The sequence below is a fragment of the Opisthocomus hoazin genome, chromosome 20 (assembly GCF_030867145.1).
Source record: "Opisthocomus hoazin isolate bOpiHoa1 chromosome 20, bOpiHoa1.hap1, whole genome shotgun sequence".
NCBI lineage: Eukaryota > Metazoa > Chordata > Aves > Opisthocomiformes > Opisthocomidae > Opisthocomus > Opisthocomus hoazin.
Window position 1 is genome coordinate 16,968,364 of NC_134433.1, and position 18,170 is coordinate 16,986,533.

The 18,170-nt window shown below is 64.7% G+C and overlaps 1 protein-coding gene across 7 annotated transcripts in view; it reads left to right on the top strand.

The window, feature by feature from the left end:
- Positions 1-18,170, top strand: part of RAP1GAP2 (RAP1 GTPase activating protein 2) — a 70,807-nt gene that overhangs the window by 36,429 nt on the left and 16,208 nt on the right. For 6 of the 7 annotated variants that reach the window (XM_075439936.1, XM_075439937.1, XM_075439941.1 and 3 more), the window contains 3 exons: positions 11,241-11,325; positions 16,940-16,975; positions 17,712-17,756. In XM_075439936.1, coding sequence (XP_075296051.1) covers positions 11,241-11,325; positions 16,940-16,975; positions 17,712-17,756 — 166 coding nt within the window. The remainder of the gene's footprint in view (positions 1-11,240; positions 11,326-16,939; positions 16,976-17,711; positions 17,757-18,170) is intronic. The other variant, XM_075439938.1, reaches the window with a different exon arrangement.

Genomic DNA, 18,170 nt, shown 5'->3' on the forward strand with positions numbered 1-18,170 from the left:
CTCGGCCAGCGGGCCGGGCGCTCGTCCCTGCGGCCAGCGCCGGGTCCAACAGCACGCTTCCCCCTTGCCCGCTGGCATTCTCCCGCCCACCACGCGCGGTCTGGCATCGCCCGGCGCCGCACCGAGGGCAGAAAGGCGCTGCGGGGTGCTCTGGGAGCGGGCTGGGCTCGGCTGTTGGTGCGGGAGCGGGGGCCTCGGCGCTCGCTTGCGGGAGTTTCCGTGCTGGAGAGACCCTTGCGCTGCCTCAGCCTCCCCAGGCCCTGCGGGACCGGCTGAAATGCGATGGTGCTGATCTCGGGTTGAAGTGTCGACCCCGACCCTTCGGAGAGCTGCGCGGGTCGGCGCGGGTGGCGCGGGGGTGGCTGAGCCGCCGGGTCTGCTGGGGTGAATTAACGTCAGGTGCTGACAGGGAGAACACTGCGCCTGCTTTTATCGGGCTTACGGCAGAACGCCGAAGGGGATCGCGGTGCCGATAAGGGTTTGTTGTTGAATTTAAAGCATACACCCGGTTAGAGACTGGGGTGGACCAGTTCGGTAGCGAGGGCCGGAGCTGAGGTGACGTCGACCGCCGTAAGCGCGGCAGGCGGGGAGGCGTCGGGCGGCGAGGGCCGTGGTCTGTGGGCCCTGCGAGCTGGCGGCTCCCGAGCAAGCGCGCTGGGGACGGGTCCTGCCCGGGGAGCCCCACGCGCCGTTAATGATTGACTGCCCTGGCCGGGGGTGCGGGGCGGCTCGGGCGCCGCGTCCCGCCCAGACCGCCCGGCTGCGCGCTGTGCGTCGCAGCCTCCCCGCGCTCCCCGTCTTTCCCCGGGGGGTTGCTCCGTGGGGGTCTGACGCCCGTGGTGGGGCAGCCGCGGGGGGACCTGCTGCCCACGCGTGCCCCCCTGTTTGCGGCAGGGTCCCCCAGGTTGTGCTCCCCTGGCCTCAAGGCCGGGCTGGTTAAAGCGCGTCCGGGGAGCACTTCCATGGCCTCGGGCAGGGGATCACAGAATCCCAGCGTGGTCGGGGTTGGCAGGGCCCTCTGTGGGTCACCCAGCCCAACCCCCTGCCCAAGCAGGGTCACCCAGAGCAGGCTGCACAGCACCATGTCCAGGCGGGGCTGGAATATCTCCAGAGAAGGAGACTCCACAGCCTCCCTGGGCAGCCTGTTCCAGGGCTCCGTCACCCTCAGAGGGAAGAAGTTCTTCCTCATCTTCAGCTGGAGCTTCCTCTGCTTCAGTTTGTGCCCGTTGCCCCTTGTCCTGTCGCTGGGCACCACTGGAAAGAGTCTGGCCCCGTCCTCCTGACCCCCACCCTGCAGATATTTAGAGGCATTTCTAAGGTCCCCTCTCAGTCTTCTCTTCTCCAGGCTGAACAAGCCCAGCTCCCTCAGCCTCTCCTCGTAGGGGAGATGCTCCAGTCCCCTCATCATCCTCACAGCCCTGCGCTGGACTCTCTCCAGCAGCTCTGGATGCGGGGGATCGTTGGGATTATTGGGATTACTGGGATTACTGGGATTGCTCTGGGGCTGGCTGCAGGGCTGCGCAGCCCCGGTGGGGTTCGGGTGGGTGCCCACGTCGCAGTCCTGTTTTGCCCGCACCCTCCGGCAGACGCCCGCAGCCTGGGCTCGTCCCCCCGACCAGGAGCGCGCTCGGGGTGCTGGGGCTCGTCCTGTGTCCAGTTCCCGAAAAAGCTGACCCCGCAGAGGAGGAGGGTGACGCTGGGGGGGGCAGAGACACCCGGGTGCTCTGTCGCCATGGCAGCAGACTCCCAGGGAGGGGTGCTGAGCCTGCGAAGTAGATCATTTACAGTTTACTTCATAAAAAAAAAAAGCCATTTCCCGGAGCGAGCTGCCTGCGGCTCCCGGTGCAGCGGGCAGCCCCGCGCCGCTCCGTCCCGCCGCTCCCGGCCCCGCAGCGGGGGGGGACGCTCGGCCGCGGCCCACGCACCCTCCGGGCCCGTCCCGCAGCCGCCCGGCGCGGGGCAGGGGCTGCCGGGGCGCGCCGTGAGGGCGGGGAGAGGCCCCGCCCGGCGGGGGCCCGGCGCGGTGGCCGTCCCCAGGTGTGCGGGGGGCGCGGTTTGGGCGCGGGGGGGTGGAGGGGCCGTTCCCCCGCGGCGGGTGCGGGGCCCGGCCCGGGGGGCGGCGGGGCGGGGAGGAGGGGGGAGCGGCCGGCGCCCCATAGCCGCTGCCCGCGCCCATCCCCGCGCAGCCCCGCGCGGCGTCGGGAGCGCGCGGGGCGGCGCGGGCGTGGAGGCGGGCGCGCGGCCGGCCCCGCAGGTGCGGCGGCGCGGGCCGGCGGCGGCGGCGATGTCCCGGGCGGGCGGGGGGCTGCGGGCCCGGCGGGCGGGGGTCCGCGCGGCCGTGGTGCTCATCGGGCTGCTGCACCGCTCCCGCAGGCTCGGCAAGGAGCAGAGGTGAGGCGGGGGGCTCCGGGCGGGGGGCTCCGGGAGGGGGGCTCCGGGCGGGGGGGGGCTGCCTCCGGGACGGAGCCGGGGCGGGGACGGGAGCCGGGAGCGCTGCCCGGAGCCGGACCGCGACCGTCTTGGGGGGTGTTGGGGGTGCGGGGTCCGCGGTGCAGCCGCTCCGCTCCGGGCGAGCCCCGCCGCCGCTCCCCGCGCCGCGGGAGGGGGTCCCGCTCTCCCCCAGGGACCCCCGCGGTGGCGGGGCCGCGCGCTGGCGGGGGGCAGCGGTAACTTTTTGCGGTAAAGTTACCCCCCCCCGCCCCCCCCGTGAGCCCGAGCGGTCAGAGCAAGGCGGCGGGGCCGGCTGCTCTGCACCCCCGCAGCGCCGGGCCGTGGGTCCGCACCCCGCTCCCGGAGCCGCGGGTGCTGCGCCTCGGGCTGCGGAGCCCGCGAGAGCGGGGTCTGAGCACGGTGGGCTTCCCGCGGGCCCGTGTGCTGCTGCTGCCTTTTGGGGCATTTTCCTCTCTTTTGCTGGGTTTGAGGTAGGTCAGCAAAGAGAAGTAGCTGGGAAAACCAGCCCGCGGGTCCCGGTGGTCCTGCGTGGACGGCAGGGATGGGTGCTCACCGGAGCTGTGACCCTGGCTGGGGTCTGGGGTGGGGGCTGCGTGGGGGCACCCCGGCCGGCTCCCCCATTCCTCTCCCCGCTGTTGTCCCCAGGTTTTGTCCCGGTTTAGCCCAGGCCCGTCCCTGCCATCGCTCTGCCCGTGGGTGGTGGGCTCCAGCTACAGGCCAGCACGCGTCGGAGGGGCTGGCTGGCTTGGGGGTGGCCAGGGCCCCCGTCCCCCCCAGCGCTCCGTGGCCTGGAGCCTCTTCGCCCGCTTTCACGCGCTGCGTGCGGGGAGCGTCCGAGTGCCGGGGAGGTCTGTGCCGCTGTCGGGGGACCGAGCGCTCCTCCAAACATCGAGACATCGTCCCCATGAAAGTGGCTGGCCGTCCCGCCGGTGCCTCAGCGCCTGGCGGGGGGGAAGGGGCTGCTGCAGCGGCCGCACCGAGCAGGGCTCTTCCCGGGGACTCGTCTCTCCCCTAGGTACCAGCTTTCTGTGAATGAGCTCAGCGTGAGACTTGAGGGCTGGGAGAAAACCTGGCTCTGAAGTCTCACAGAAATCTGCCTGGTGATGTCTGAGCCCAGGGGGGGTTTAGAATGTTTTTCCCCACCATCGCGTTGAACACAAACCCTCTCGGTGTAGTTCTTGCCGCGGGGTTTGCTGAGGACAGCGAGAGTCACACAGAGATCTTGAGGGGAGAACAAGACCCCGAGGAGGTTTTTTTTCCTGTCTGCTGTGGACTGAGGAGCCTTCATGGGAGCGATTGCAAGGATTCAAGCAGTGCTTTACGGTGGCTGCTTCGTCTTATGCAAGCTGCCAGGGCCATCAAAGTGACATAATCTGCAGGAAAAGGAAGGGACTGCTAGCGGCATCGTCAAAAGGGACTCTGTTCCTCCACCTGCTCCTGTTTTCTTTTTTTCCTCCTACATTCGGTCTTTGTTCTGCGTTTGCAATTGGTTTTTGCTTCTCATGAGCCATATGCAAGCCTGGCAGGATCGGTGGCAGCTGCAGAGTCCCCGGTGGCCCGTGTCCCATGCTCGTTAGCAGCCCAGAGTGCGGCACCACAGCTCGACCTCAGCAGGCTCCCCTCGCCGCGCCGGGGCGATGCCTGCCTCGCTCCCTCTGCCTGCCGTCGGTCCGTCAGTCCGTCCGTGCCGGTCCTGCGCGCCGCAGCAGTCCCCTGCACCAGCACCCGGGCCTGGGGGGCTGCTCCTGCCTCCACTCCGGAAACCTAGGGTTTGGAACTGGGTAATTTTATCTAAATCGATTTTGCTGAACGTCCCACGTGCAAGCCAGGTGATGCTACGGTGGCCGTCCCCTCGTGGGGTGAAGCCCCGGTGGGCGGGTGACTCGGTGTGCGTGCACCCCTCCATTTGCCTGTTGGTCTTGGCTGTGGTGTAGGCGACTGGGAAGACGGCAGATGGGTTTTATTGCTGCAGTTCGTTTACTGTTCAGTTCGGCGAGGGCTTCTCGCGCGCAGTCTGTCTCCCGGAGCCACCGAGTGAGCTCTTCGTGCTGCTGAAGTCGGTTTTCATCCCGGCTCGCTGCAGCGGGACGTTCACCGGAGCAGCACCCCACGCGTTTGGGGCCCTTCCCCTCCCGCTCCAGCTCCCGTCGCTGGCGCGGGTGCTCGGGCAGGGACAGCGTCCCTTCGCCCTTCGGCGTCGGTGCTGCCTGCGGTTGGAGACGCTGGTTTCTGGGAGCTGCTCTCTGTAATTTGCAAATTATTGAATCAGCTCAGCGATGGCTGCCCAAGGCTCGATGGCTGCCCAAGGCTCGCTGGCTCGTGTTTGTTGGGAATCGGATCAGGCGAGCCTTTGGTTTGGAAAGGTCCGTGGGTGCCTTGGCTGGTTCACCCAAACGCTGCGGGGAGTCACTGCTTTCTCCCTCCTCCTGCAAGTGAGATCAGACGACGACATTTGTAAATGATAAAAATCTCTTTCCACCGTTGTCTGCATATCGAGCCTAACTTTCCTAGCCAGACCAAGTGGGAAGTCCTTGGCCCGCTGGAAAGAAGCCGGCGTCTGTGGAGGTGTGGGCAAAGCAGGAGCCGCTCCCCGCCGTCCCCCCGTGGGACGGGCGCTGGGCAGGGCGGCAGTGACCCCCCCGCCGGCACGGGCAGCACTGCCCACACGAGCGCGGGACGCTCCGAGCTGTTCTCAGCAGTGTTCTTGGAGCAGAGGAGAAATTAAAGCTAAACTCGCTGGCCGTTAAATGTGACCTTGCTCTGAGCAGGGCTTTGGTTCCGCTTGTGGGAGCTGTGCGGTCGGGGAGGCTGCGTGCGCACCCAGGTGCGGGCTGGCAATGTGCAAAAACGTGATTTATTGCAGGAAAGCTAGACCAGAAAACGCTGCGCTTTTTCTTTGGTGGCTCTCAGGCTTCAGCGCAAGAAGGTGACGCTGCAGGGTAGGGCCAGCCTGAGCCCGGGACGTAGCGACGTACATCGGTTTATCGGGGAACGCGTTCCGCGGTGGGGCTCTGCCCCGCGCCCGTTCCAGCCCCGGAGCAGCAGCAGCTTCGCAGCACTGGGTGCGCAGGGCGAAACCCGCGTCTGGGGTGGCCGTGGGGCCCCGGGGCTGCCTGAAGTCAGCGGGAGCCCTGCAGCAGCGCGTGTCCTCTGCGACGTCCTCGCCGGGAGCAGTGATGATGCAGCGAGATCTTGGCTGCCGGGACTGCCCGGGGTTGGGTGGAGAGCTGTTCAAAGTCAGCGTAAGGTGCCTCCTTCAGGCGCTCGCTGCAGATTTCTAGGTGCAAAATCTCAGCGCGGTGCCCTTGTCTCTGTTGCAAAAAAAACCCAAACAAACCCATTTTTGGGTGTTTTTTTTTTCCACTTATGAGCAGCTGCCTCCATGCCTGGGGTGTGGGTGTCCTGGGCGCTGGGTGTCGGGACTGGGTCGCGGCCGTGCGGGAGCTGCCTGCGGGGAGCGGGGATGGAGAGGAGCCTCCGGCGAGGAGGGCGAGCAGCCTGGGCACTGCTCCCACCGCCCGCCCCGGGACCGGGCTGACCCCGGGCGGGGTGAGGATGAAAAGCAGTACAGAAGCATAGTCCCCTGTGAAAACTTAAGACACTGGGCACTGAATATTAAATAATCTGAAAAGGGAGCAGCTGGCAAGGTGATGCCCATCAAGGACAAAAAAATGATGGCCCCAAAAATAGCAGCTGTTAATTTACAGGATCATCTTTGCTGTCCTTCTCAAGGATGCGGCATCTAGACAGGCTGAACTTGTTGCTGCAAGAGTTTTGCACCTCCTTAGGCCAGGTTTCATCTGCAGAATTAAGCGTAGGCATAAATGTAACCTGCCGTGCTCCGTGTTTGATTCACACAGCGTAACAAAAGGTAGAGCCGAGCACTTAGTGCAAGACACTTTGCTGTGTCGGATAATGTGTTGACATCTCCCCTTCCCACGTGTAATTTATGAGAATGTACTGAGTCAATTTGGAGCCTGTCTGGTAAATCAGACGAACCAAGCAGGAAGGGGGGATGCATCAGAAGGTTTTCATTAGGCTCTAGACTGAGAAAGCGGGAGGGAAGTGTGCTCCCGGAGGCAGGGGCTCGGCCGGGAAAGCTCGGGGAGCCCCGGGGGACCCTGGCAGCTCTGGGTCTGTACCGAACAGGACATTTTAATCACAATTTCAGTATGCTGGTGGGGTTTACCAAATTCAGGATATGAATTTGTAGGCACTTTTAGGACGTGATCAAGGATGCTCTAAAGACAAGAGAAAGACTTCCCCTGCTCTCGCTGTGTTGGGAACTCGCCAGCGTTACAAAACCGGTGTCCATGCACTCGAAATGGGGGGAAAAAAATCCTCGTTGGCTTCCCCTTTGAGAGAAGCAGAGGGAGCAGCGCTGGACACACGCGCTGTGCCTTCCCGGGGGGGCTGGTGGCAGCGGGGTCCCCCCCAGCACAGCCCCACGGCTGCAGCCCGGCCCGGGGGAACACGGGAGCCGTGCCGGGGTGGCAGGGCTGACCTCACGGTCTCCGTTAGGAAGCCCTGCAGTTGGCCCTGCATAACTGCATTAAGGTATTTCCTTAATTAGATTTACTAAGTATGTAGGATTCTAATTCTTTCTTTTCCTTCTCTCTTAATTTGGCTAATGAGAAAAACGAAGAAATAACATCGCAAAAGCAGTGCCTGTGTTGCCTGCTGGGAAGGCCGTTGTCCGGCCGTGCGGCTCCGGAGGATGCTCTCGCCCGTCCCGTGCGCTGGCACCCGGCCGTGGCCGGGGTGGGCTGGGGGTGCGGGGCCAGGCACTGGGTGCGAGCACAGCGCCGTGACCTTTGGGTGTGTTCTTGATCCTCGAGCCGCGCGTCTCCCGTGGCGCCGGGGAGAGGCGAGCGGGGAGCGATCGCAGCAGCCGTGTCCTGCCACGGCCAGGCGTAAGCTCACCACGCTGCCCCTGCCATCCTTCCCCGCCCTGTCCTCCCCCCGCTTCCTTTTTGCCCTCTCGCGTCGTGTCTGCGGTCGGGCAGCTGGCGCAGAGCGTCGGAGGGTCCCGGTCCCCGCGGGGCGAGGGGACCCGTCCTGCTGCGGTGAGGCGGCAGGGATGCTCGCACGCTGCGAGCCGCTGGCATCCCCCGGCCCGCCAGGCTTTGCAGGGAACCCCCCGGGGGGATGCGTGTCCTGGGGCTGCTTCCCGGGGCCCCGGCTGTGGGTGGGAGCTGGGTGCCACGGCGTGAACGCCTGGGACGTTCGCTGCGGTGTGGGCTCTGCGGGGACGTGTACCCCTGGTCCAGCCAGGGACTGGGTCATGGCACTGGGCTGCCGTGAGCACCGCTGGCTCTGCCGTCGTCTTCGGGGGGGATCCCCGGGGGCTGCTCCTCCGTGCACAGATAAAGACGTGCTCATCTTCCTCATGATTCATTTATCATCCCGTGAGGGTAATCTGTTTGGGAATTAGGCTGACGGCCCTCGACCCCGTAGCTGACGGCAGGCTGAATCACCCGAGAGTGTGGCTGCAGTTGAACGTAACAAATTTCCAGTGCACGGAGGCTGATTACAAGCGATGGCTGGTGAACAGGTTTGTTTTGCTCTCCCCGGAATCGCAGGAGCAGTTCCAGCAGTTTGGCCCCAAAGAAGCAGTCGGCATGTGACAGAGGAACATGTTGTTAAGTTGTGTGAGTGATTTTATAATACTTAGAATATGATGCTATGGCAACCTGTTACAAATCCCAGATAAAATCAGATTATTTGTGTGCATCCCTGTGACTTTAATCTTTGCAAAGTCTGATGCGTTTTATGCCTTTGAGGCCACTGCGCAGATTAGTGCAATCAGGCAGAGCTCAGCGTTCAAAGCACGGAGAGCGAAGGGTGAGTGGTTTGCTCCAAATCAGGCTTGCTCTGGTGTCCTGGAAAGTCAAAGAGCGAGTGGTAAAAATCTGTCAGCCTTGGCATTTTGTCAGCAGTGGAGTCACGGTGAGTTTGTGGAGAGGAGAAGGGAAGGAGCTCGACAAACAGTGCAGGTGGGCAGGCTGTAAATTCTGCTATTGCCCATGCACAGTCCCACATCGTTTTAATGAACTTCTTGCATTGACAACCTGGAAAATGCTAGGAGCTTAAGTGAGATGCAGTAGCATAAGGCAAGTTTAACTTGCTCAGATTTAAAAAAAAATAGAAAAAAAGATGCATATTGGTTTAATGTAGTGTAACAGGTCAGTCCGTGGTCCGGATTCCCGTGTGGACGCGGGGCGCTGGGTATCTCCCCGGTGACTCCGGCTGCGGTTGCGCTGCTGGCACGCCTGCACCGCCCCGGACTCCCAGAGGGCGGTCAGCGGTTAATGACAAGTGTCAGAGGGTTTGGTCTGCTGGGTCCCAGGGCTCTGTGAGCCGGGTCCCTGCGTGCTGACGGCTGTCTCGGCTGTGGTGCTGCCCGGCACGGCGCTGTGCTGATCCCCCCGTCCCCCCCGGGCTGGTCTTGCATCCCCGGGACAGATTAACGGGCTTGAACTCCAGCCCTGAATTTCCCCGGACATCCAGCCAGTGTTCCCCTGGCTACAGCTGAAGTCCCTTAATTTTTGTTCCTTGGCCGTTGACTAATGAGAACTGCTGATCTGCGTCCTGTTGGTCCCCGCCTTCCCTGGGTCGCAGGCGCTGCAGCTCCCTGCCTCTCCTGTCCCTGTGCCTGCGAGACGTTGACAGCAGGGGCTGGCAGGCCCCGCCACCCACATCTGGTCGTGCCGGCCGCAGGGACACGGGCACCGAGGCACTGCCGGCTCCGGCTGCTCCCCACTGCGCTGCCGTGAAGCCAGTCCCGCAGCGACAGGGAGAGATGCCAGATCCCTGGTCCGGGCCGCGATGCTGCAAAGGGCCGGCTGGGATGGGGCGGCGTGGGGCTGCGGCCGGGTGCGAGGCTGCTGCGCCTTCCTGCAGCCCGCAGCGTGCAGAGGGCTGCGCCTTAGTGCCTGTGTGTGTGTGTGTGTGTGTGTACACAGATGTGTTTCAAGAGATGGAGTCAAGTCTCGTCAGAACAGGAGAAGTCTGTTGGCAAGAGCAGTTGCGCATACGGGCAGGAGGAGCAGGAGCCCTGCTCAAGCTCCCGCTCGATCTCTCGTTAGCAGGGACGCAGCCGAGCAGCTGCTCCTGACCACTCATAGAATCACAGAATGCATTGGGTTGGAAGGGGCCTTTAGAGGCCATCTAGCCCACCCCCCTGCAGTGAGCAGGGATGTCTCAACCAGACCAGGTTGCAGGCAACGGTGGGGTTTTGCACTCTCTGTTGCACCGAGGGTCTGGTAGAAAACTTGCCTGCACTGCCCACTGCATCCCCACTGCATCCCCACTGCACCCACAGAGCATCCCCGCTGCATCCCCACCGCGTCCCCACTGCATCCCCGCTGCATCCCCACTGCATCCCCACTGCATCCCCACTGCACCCACAGGGCATCCCTGCTGCATCCCCGCTGCACCCACAGAGCATCCCCGCTGCATCCCCGCTGCGTCCCCGCTGCGTCCCCGCCGCGTCCCCGCCACATCCCTGCTGCATCCCCGCTGCATCCCCACTGCACCCACAGAGCATCCCCGCCGCGTCCCCGCCGCGTCCCCGCCGCGTCCCCGCCGCATCCCTGCTGCATCCCCGCTGCATCCCCACCGCGTCCCCACTGCGTCCCTGCGAAAGGAGGGGCTGCAGGTACCCGAGCCCCCCCATGACCAGCGCGTGGTTGTCGCCTGCTGTCAGGAGCTGGGACCCGCAGAGGAGGACCCCGTGGGCGGGAGGGCAGGGGCCGGGGCGGTGGGGCTGGTGTCACATGCCGGTGTCGCAGGAGGTCGGGTGTGCTCCCTCGGGCAGGAGCTGCGTGTTTTGGAGAGGACCTGGCGGGCATCGGTGCCCGGCTGCTGTGCACGCCGTGCCGTGCCGTGCCGTGCCATCCCGGGGCGGGCTGCCATGGGAACCAAACCTCGTTACTGTGAGATAAACAGTTGGACATCTTGGCCCGGTTTCTGCAAGACTAACCTGGCAGGGACGAGAGGAAACGAAATTAAATCTCAGATTTTCTGACTCCCAGAGTAGCATCTGGCAGTACCGCAGCGAGTGACGGCTTGGTTGTCTGCCTGGGAAGCCGGTGGTGCAAAAGGGACAGGGTATTTTTGTCAGATAATCGATGGAGGGCTGAGGTTGTGCCTTTTCGAGGCTGGGGGGCTTTTGTGTGATACTTTCATGGCAGGTCCATGGCACTGGGGCTGCTCCCGACTTCCCCCAGCTCTCGTGTCCTCACGATGCCGGTTGCTGCCTCCGAATTCAGCGCCTGTGCCCGGGTGCCCTGTGGCAGAGGGGCCCTGGGCTGGGTCCTGCCGGACCCGCACTGGGGTGTTCCTGGGTTTTCCGCTGGCGTCGCTGAGCCGGGAGCCTCCTCCGCTGCCGGGAGACCGACCGGCCGTGCGTCCTGCCCGGGGAGAGGGTGCCAGATGGAGGGACACCGTGGGGATGGGTCGTCATAGAAACCCAGCCCAGCTGTCCGGCAGAGCCCCGCACCACCCGCACCGCGCCCCAGCCCCGCAGCCGGGCTCCGGCGGGCTCCCGGGGACGGAGCCCGGGCGCTCGGTGGGGCAGCGAGGGGTCCCGGCCCGCCCTGGGCTCAGGGCTTTCTGGGTGGCTTTGACCATCTTTTCCTGCTGTGTTTGGTCTCTCAGATTCGAGATGCTGTTTAGCAGGCGGCCCGCACGCCCGCGGCTTTGCCAAAGAGGATCAGCCCTCATCTCCCGCCGCGCGCTCTCGCGGGGCGCGGGGCGAGCTGACGCGCCTGCCTTTGGTTTTGCAGGAAGCAGGAGCTGCTGAACAGCACGGATGCGCCCGTCCCGGAGCGGCCGCTGTCGCCTCCCCTCACCGCCCCGCCGACCATGAAGGTGAGAGCACGGCGACGCTGCGCGGGGCGGGCGACGCGGGGCGCTGGGCACGCGGGCCGGCCGAGGCGCCGGCGCTGGGGACCGAGCCGGTGCGGAGCAGCACAGCCAACGTGGCGGCTGCGTGGGCTGGGGCTGTTCCCGAGGCAGCAGCGGGTGGTTTCTGGAGTTCAGCCTGCGGCGTGTGCAGATACCATGGGCGGCAGCCGGGCGAGAGTGCCAGCGGGCCCCATCCTGCACTGCTGCTCACGGTGCACAGTCACGAGCAGCGGTGCCAAGCAGGGTGCAGAACCCCAGTGATGTTACCCTTCTGGGCCCCATCCTGCGCTGCTGCTCACGGTGCACAGTGATGAGCAGCAATGCTAAGCAGGGCGCAGAATCCCGATGCCGTTATCCTTCTGGGCCCCATCCTGCACTGCTGCTCACTGTGCACAGTCACGAGAAGCAATGCCAAGCAGGGTGCAGAATCCCGGTGCCGTTATCCTTCTGGGCCCCATCCTGCGCTGCTGCTCACGGTGCACAGTCACGAGCAGCGGTGCCAAGCAGGGTGCAGAATCCCGGTGCCGTTATCCTTCTGGGCCCCATCCTGCGCTGCCGCTCATGGTACGCAGTCACGAGCAGCGATGCCAAGCAGGGCACAGAACCCCGGTGCCGTTATCCTTCTGGGCCCCATCCTGCGCTGCCACTCACGGTGCACAGTCACGAGCAGCGGTGCCAAGCAGGGCACAGAACCCCGGTGCCGTTATCCTTCTGGGCCCCATCCTGCGCTGCCACTCACGGTGCACAGTCACGAGCAGCGGTGCCAAGCAGGGCGCAGAACCCTGGTGCCGTTATCCTTCCAATAACCCTCGCCGGGCGCCGCGGCGGGCGGCTGCTTGCCAGCCCGAGGCAGACGGTGCGTCCCCGGCAGGCAGGCGCTGCCGGCGGGGTCCGACCCACCGCTCGCTCCTGCCAGGCCCGCTTGGTCCTGCCTTTTGCTGCGGAGGAGGCAGCGGCCGTGGGACGCGGCGCGTGCCCTCTGCCCTGCCCGCGCCAGGCTGCCGCTGCAGGGCTCTGCCCCTCCTGCCGCTTCCCGGGGCCAGCGGGAGGAGGTCACCAGCAACCTGGTCAGACCTGGGAGCTGGTCCTGCTTGAGCCGGGGCTCGCTGGGCAGCTCCACAGCTCCCGTTTATCTCGCTCAGACGGTCTCCAGCGCGGGGGGAGCGCGCAGCCCTGTGCTGAGCAGGGCGGTGGAGAGCGCGGTGACCACGGCGAAGCTTCAGAGCGAATCTGTCTGAACAGGATAAAACGCAACGTGGGTTCAGCCAAAGTGGCTTCTGCCAGAGCAGCCTGGAGCATTGCTGCGGCACCAGGGTCTGCAGGCAAAGCGAGTGCAGCTCTGCCGGCCGGTTCCTGCAGAGCGCTCAGTGCGCTGCCACCCGGGAAATGACTCATTAAGCTGGAGAAGATGAGATGGATGTGAGGATGACGAGGTGGCCGAGACCTGGTTAAGTGGTTGTTAAGAGCAAGTGGGCTTGGAAATAGAGTATTGAGTTGGAGGAGTTTATTAGTGGAGCTTCTGACGATCGCGCTTATTTAGGGGGGGGTGTGTGACCTGGGTGCGCAGAGCTGGCCCGAGCTGGCGCGGCTCGCTGGTGACACGAGCTGTGGCACCTCGTCGGGCTGCAGAGGAGGAGAAGGGGATCTGGGGGGGGGTGAAGCCTGGAGTGACGGAGAGGAGCGGGGCTGTGCCCCAGGGGAGCGCCCGCCGGCAGCGGGGACGTTGTACTGGGGGCACCCGGGGTCCCTCCTGCGGGTGCTCCCGGGGACGTGCGGCATGCCGGGGCCGGGGTGCCGGCGTGCCAGCAGCAGAGCGTGCTTCCCGGGCCCGGGAGGTGCCGTTCGTTTTGCCTTGCAGAAAGGTGCTAAATCGCTCGGTGACACCCGGCCGGAGCTCGGCAGAACCTGCGGTGACCGCGAGCGCCGCAGCCCCGCGGCGTCCCGGGGGCTCGTCCTGCGGCCGCGCTCCCTCCTGCCTTCCCAGGCCGTACAGCAACGCCCGCGTCCTGAGAGCTGCTGCCTTTGCCTTGCCCTCAGCACGTTGTAAATGGAAATTCTGGCTTTTAACGAGCCTGTGAGCCGTGGAGGTGGCCCCCGGCCCGGGTGCAGGAGGCATTACGGGGGGCGAGACCCCAGGCACGCGGCGGGGGGGTTACGCCTGCTCCTCGGCTGGAGCGGGCGATGCGGGGCCGTGGGAGGTCGGGCTCTTCAGTGGTGGTTAGACTTCAGCTCAGGGCTTCCCTCAGCATGGGGAACTTGGCACAGAAGCTTGTGGAAAGCCTGGCATGGCAGAAGCGTGTAGATGCTGCGCCATATGCCTCAGGTAACGTCAGCTTCCCAAAAGCCAACGCTGAGCTTTTTCCTTCGTGCGTCTGGAAGACGGCCGCTCCTTCTCGCAGCACGAGCCGCAGGGGCTGTCTCGCGGTGGGTGCTGTGGCTGGGGGAGAGGCTGGCCGTGGCCATGGCCGTGGCTCTGGCTGGGGACATGCCCTGGCATGACTGGTCTCCCCGGCAAGGCTGGAGCCTGCCTGTTTCATTGCTGGTTCTTTGTTTTTATAATCACATAATTAAAGCAATTAAAAGGCGATTACTGACTTGTTCTGCTTTACAGCAGGATTAAAGGGCTCCAGAACCTTTTGCAGATGGCGCAGGTTGTGCTTTCCGAAAGGCGAGGCAGAGCTGGGAGCTGGCGGCGTGTGCTCCCTCGGTCCCCGCGGCACCGGTGACGGCGAGCGCTGCGGCGATGGCTGCCGGCGCTGGCACCCCAGCCAGGGAGCAGCGGGGAAGGAGCCTGCGTCTTGGCCAGCGCAGGGAGCTCCAGAGGTGCCAGGCAGGAGGAACTCCATTTGTCTTCGGGCCAGGGGCTGTCTGTGGGCCACTGCGCGTTGTTTGTGCGTCTGCTGGTCTGGGGCTTCCCTGTGCCCCTGCCGCCACTTTGCTCTCAGCTGCCGTCAGCTCTGGAAGGGCAGGGGCTGGGTGCGTGTTTGTGGCGTTTAGGAGATGGAACTGGAGATGCCTGGGAGAGGAGATGTCAGGGATTAGGGAGCCATCAGCCTGATGAAGGGAAACCTGGGGTGACTTTCTGGTTGGGAGCCAGAGACCTGGTCCTTCTGGAGACGTTGCTCAGTCCCCTGACTGTTGTGGTCAGCGCCGGCGATGCCGGGCGGTCGCGCGGTGCTGGTGTAGCCGAGCCTGCGATGAGACGCTGCACAGCATGAGTGCACTGAGTCGATATTCGCGGGGGTCCCCGCCTGCGATGGCAGCGTCTTTCCCCCGTCCCGGCTGCTGTCACTGAGGGCAGTCACTAGGCTGCTTGTGCCGTAAAAATAACCTTTGCTCGACACATTTATTAAAAGAAAATCTCTCTGAGGTTTTCCTTTTGACTTTTGTCTGGTTTTGATTTCTTCATCTCCTCCTCCATTTTTTTTCTTTCTTTTTTGTCTTTTGAGAAATTCAGCCTATTCTAAGAGCTCACTAAAAATCACCCCCCCCATGCCTTTCTCTTTGGTACCGTGACCGCTTCTGCCCCACGGCTCGCATCGCTCTTCTGCGAACTGTTTCTGATAGCCGGCACCGGCACCAGTGGAGCTGCTGCTGGTCCTGCTTTCCGCTCTCCGACAGCGTCTGCCGTGGCCCCGGCCTCTCGCCGGCTGTCGGAGCCCTGGGCCCGTCGGCTGCGGGCGGAGGGAGGGCGACGATGGGGAGAGGAGGGACGAGGCTGCTGCGTCACGTCTCCGGAAAAGCCACTTGCTGGTTTACTGGGAGTGCCCCACCGTTTACAGCCGGAGTTTGTCTCGGCAATTTATTTACCTGTACCTGAGAGCAGGAAAAGCCGGACGCGGGATCCGGGTTGTCCGGCTGCGGCTCAGCGGTGGCTGTGCCGAGGCGGTGACCCTGCAGGTGCCGGTGGGTGGGAGGCAGGGCAGCCGCGGCTTCGGCACCGCTCTGGCGAGGGGGCAGCGGGCTCTGCCCGGGCTGGCCGGGTCCTCGTCCCCGAGCCCCCACGCGAGGCGTTTCCAGAGGTGCGGAAGCTGCGTGCCCGTGTACGCCGTCCTGTACGTACTCGCAGGTACCCGTGTGCCGCAGCGGCTTGGGGTGCCCGGGGGGCTGCAGAGTGGGGAGGGTGGCAGCAGCAGCCCCCCACGCCGGGCAGCAGCCCCCACGCCGGGCAGCAGCCCCCCACGCCGGGCAGCAGCCCCCCACACCGGGCAGCAGCCCCCACGCCGGGCAGCAGCCCCCACGCCGGGCAGCAGCCCCCCACGCCGGGCAGCAGCCCCCACGCCGGGCAGCAGCCCCCCATGCCGGGCAGCAGCCCCCACGCCAGGCAGCCCCCCACGCCGGGCAGCAGCCCCCATGCCGGGCAGCGGGTGCTGGGGGAGCAGAGGAGCTCGGGGCTGCGGGGCTGGGCTGCTCGACAGCGGAGCCACACGAGGTTTTAACCGGAGCCCGGGGCTCCCTAATCTCGTTAGTTCGCTTGGCAAGCAGGACATGAACCCTGCACGGGGCAGCGGCATGGCCGGCGTCAACGCGGCCGGTGAAGCGCAGAGCCCGGAGCTTGCACCTTGCACGGTGAGGGGCGTGGGGAGGGCTGCGGTGGGGGTCTGCTGTGTCAGAGTATTTATTTGCTGTTTTGGGTAGGTCAGTCTGGGGCTGTTTCATTTTGAAAGGAAGGTTTGCTGCTGCTGTGGGTCTGCACAGACCCCCTCCTGCTGGGGGTCCTGCAAAGCAGCCGGAGGGCTGGGGGGGCAGGTGGCATGCACCCCATCCCTCTGCCCACGGCGGGACCGGCTCTGCCCCACGTCCTGGGCCAGCCCCACGCCTGCGGCCCCGCTGTACGCCCCGTGGCCCTGGGCAGCCGTCTGGGCTCCCTCCCCGCCTGGTCTGCGAGACGCAGTGCCCGCCGTGCAGCGTGACGTTCAAGCAGCACATCGGGAGCCGCAGCGCGTGGCTGCAGCGGGTCTCCCTGCCCTTCCTCCGGCCGGGCTGTCCCCACGGCACCAGCAGCTCCGCTCTCCCATTGGCATCCCTCACCCGTGTCACCGCAGCCGAGAGCCGGGAAGCACGGGCCTTAGAGACCTGGGAAAACACCCAGGGAGCAAAAGGAACCCAAAGGCATTGCCTTTGAACGGCAGCGGCGAAGCCCGAGCGCTGGACGGGAGCGGCCGTGGCTGGGGAGCAGGACAAGCGCCGCAGTGTCACTCAGCCCGTCGTCTCCTGCTCTTCTGGAAACGACGAGCAGAGCAGGAGGAGTTGGGGGTGGGGAGCTGCCGCGGCTCGCTGCTCCCTGCGCTGCCCGTGGCTGCGGTGAGGGCTCTGGGTGTGGGACAGTCACCGGCCCGGGGAGCCCGGGGCGGCTGCGGGGCTCCGTCCCTCCCGGTGGCGGGGCTGGACGGGGTCTCTCCGAGGCACACGCCGTCAGTTATGGGTAGAGTCTCTTCTTCCCATTCCCCTTGAGGGCCAGAGCCGGAGTTCCTGGTATGGGGTGGGGGGTCTGGTGTCCCTACCGTGATGTAGCTTGGGCTGGCTCACCTCCTGTCGTCTTTAGTTGAACAGGAGGTTTCCTTCTTTTCTTTTTCAGTCTGCAGAATTCTTCGAAATGCTGGAAAAAATGCAGGTGAGCAGCAGCGTGCATGCCAGTAACGCGGGACGTTCCCCACCCAGCAGTGGCTGCACGGACAGGGGTCCCACGGCACCGCGTACGTTTGGCGTGCTGGGAGGCCTTGTGCCATCGCAGCAGGTTTTGAGCTGCTGCTGAAGTCCCCAGCGCTGCGCGAGCCCTGCTGAAGGGGGACGCGGCAGGGGCTCCCAGCTCACACCGTGCAGAAGAGCGCTGCACAGAAACACCCCGGCGTGCCGGGGCAGAGCGGTGGCTTCGGCAGTGTCTTCCTCCGAGGTCGTTCCACATCACCCCGAGCGGGTTTGCAAAAGGAGGTTCAGGGGCGCGCGCTCCGAGGTGCCGTCCTGTGGCTCCCTGGTACGGTCAGCACGCTGCGGCTTGTCTGCAACGGCAGGCTGCGGTACGGACCCCGGCAGTGTCCAGCACCGTCTCAGTACCCCTTGGGTCAGGGCAAGGTTTTCTCTTGTCCCACACTAAAACACATCAGGATCTGTCTGAGGAGGAGGGTCGGGGGACCAGGGTGTCCCCTGGCATGGGCCTTGTTCCCGCAGGAGGGGCACGGGCAGGCTGTGCTCACCCCTGGTGCCGAGACGCGCGGTGCTCCCCCAGCATGGTCCCTCCTTTCGTGCCATTTGTGTCTGAGTGATTTCTGTGTAGCACAATACCCTTGTGGTTTTGTCTGTGTTGTTGAAAAATACTTAATTATTTGATCTATTCGTTTTGTTCCAAACAGGCACCGAAACTTGAAGAACAGAGGACTGCAAGCCAAAAACATAAGGTTGGTTGAATTTTGTTTCTCATGTGAATCTCTTCAAGTGTCCCCCCTTATCTCAGAGCTTGAGTGTGTATTGTCAAAGACAGTCACTCAAAGGACTAAGGAGGATTTAAATGTTATCTAAAAACAAGGCACTGGCTGAATTGCAAAGATGAGAGGGTGGTGCATGTAAATCCCTAATCCAGCTTTGCATCCGAACCGGAGTGTTTCGGCGGGGAGCTGTGCCAATGGTTGGGTTCTGCCGCAGAGCTGAGCAGCTCACGCCGATAAGGGAGACCCGCTGGAGAAGGACTTACCCTGCTGCAGCGCTTCCCTGCAGACCCTCAGCGGGGGGGTCCCCGGGCAGCGTGGTGGCACCGCTCCTGGGGCTTGTGCCCGCCGCCGCGCGCGATGTGCCCGTCGCCGCCATCGCCCGGC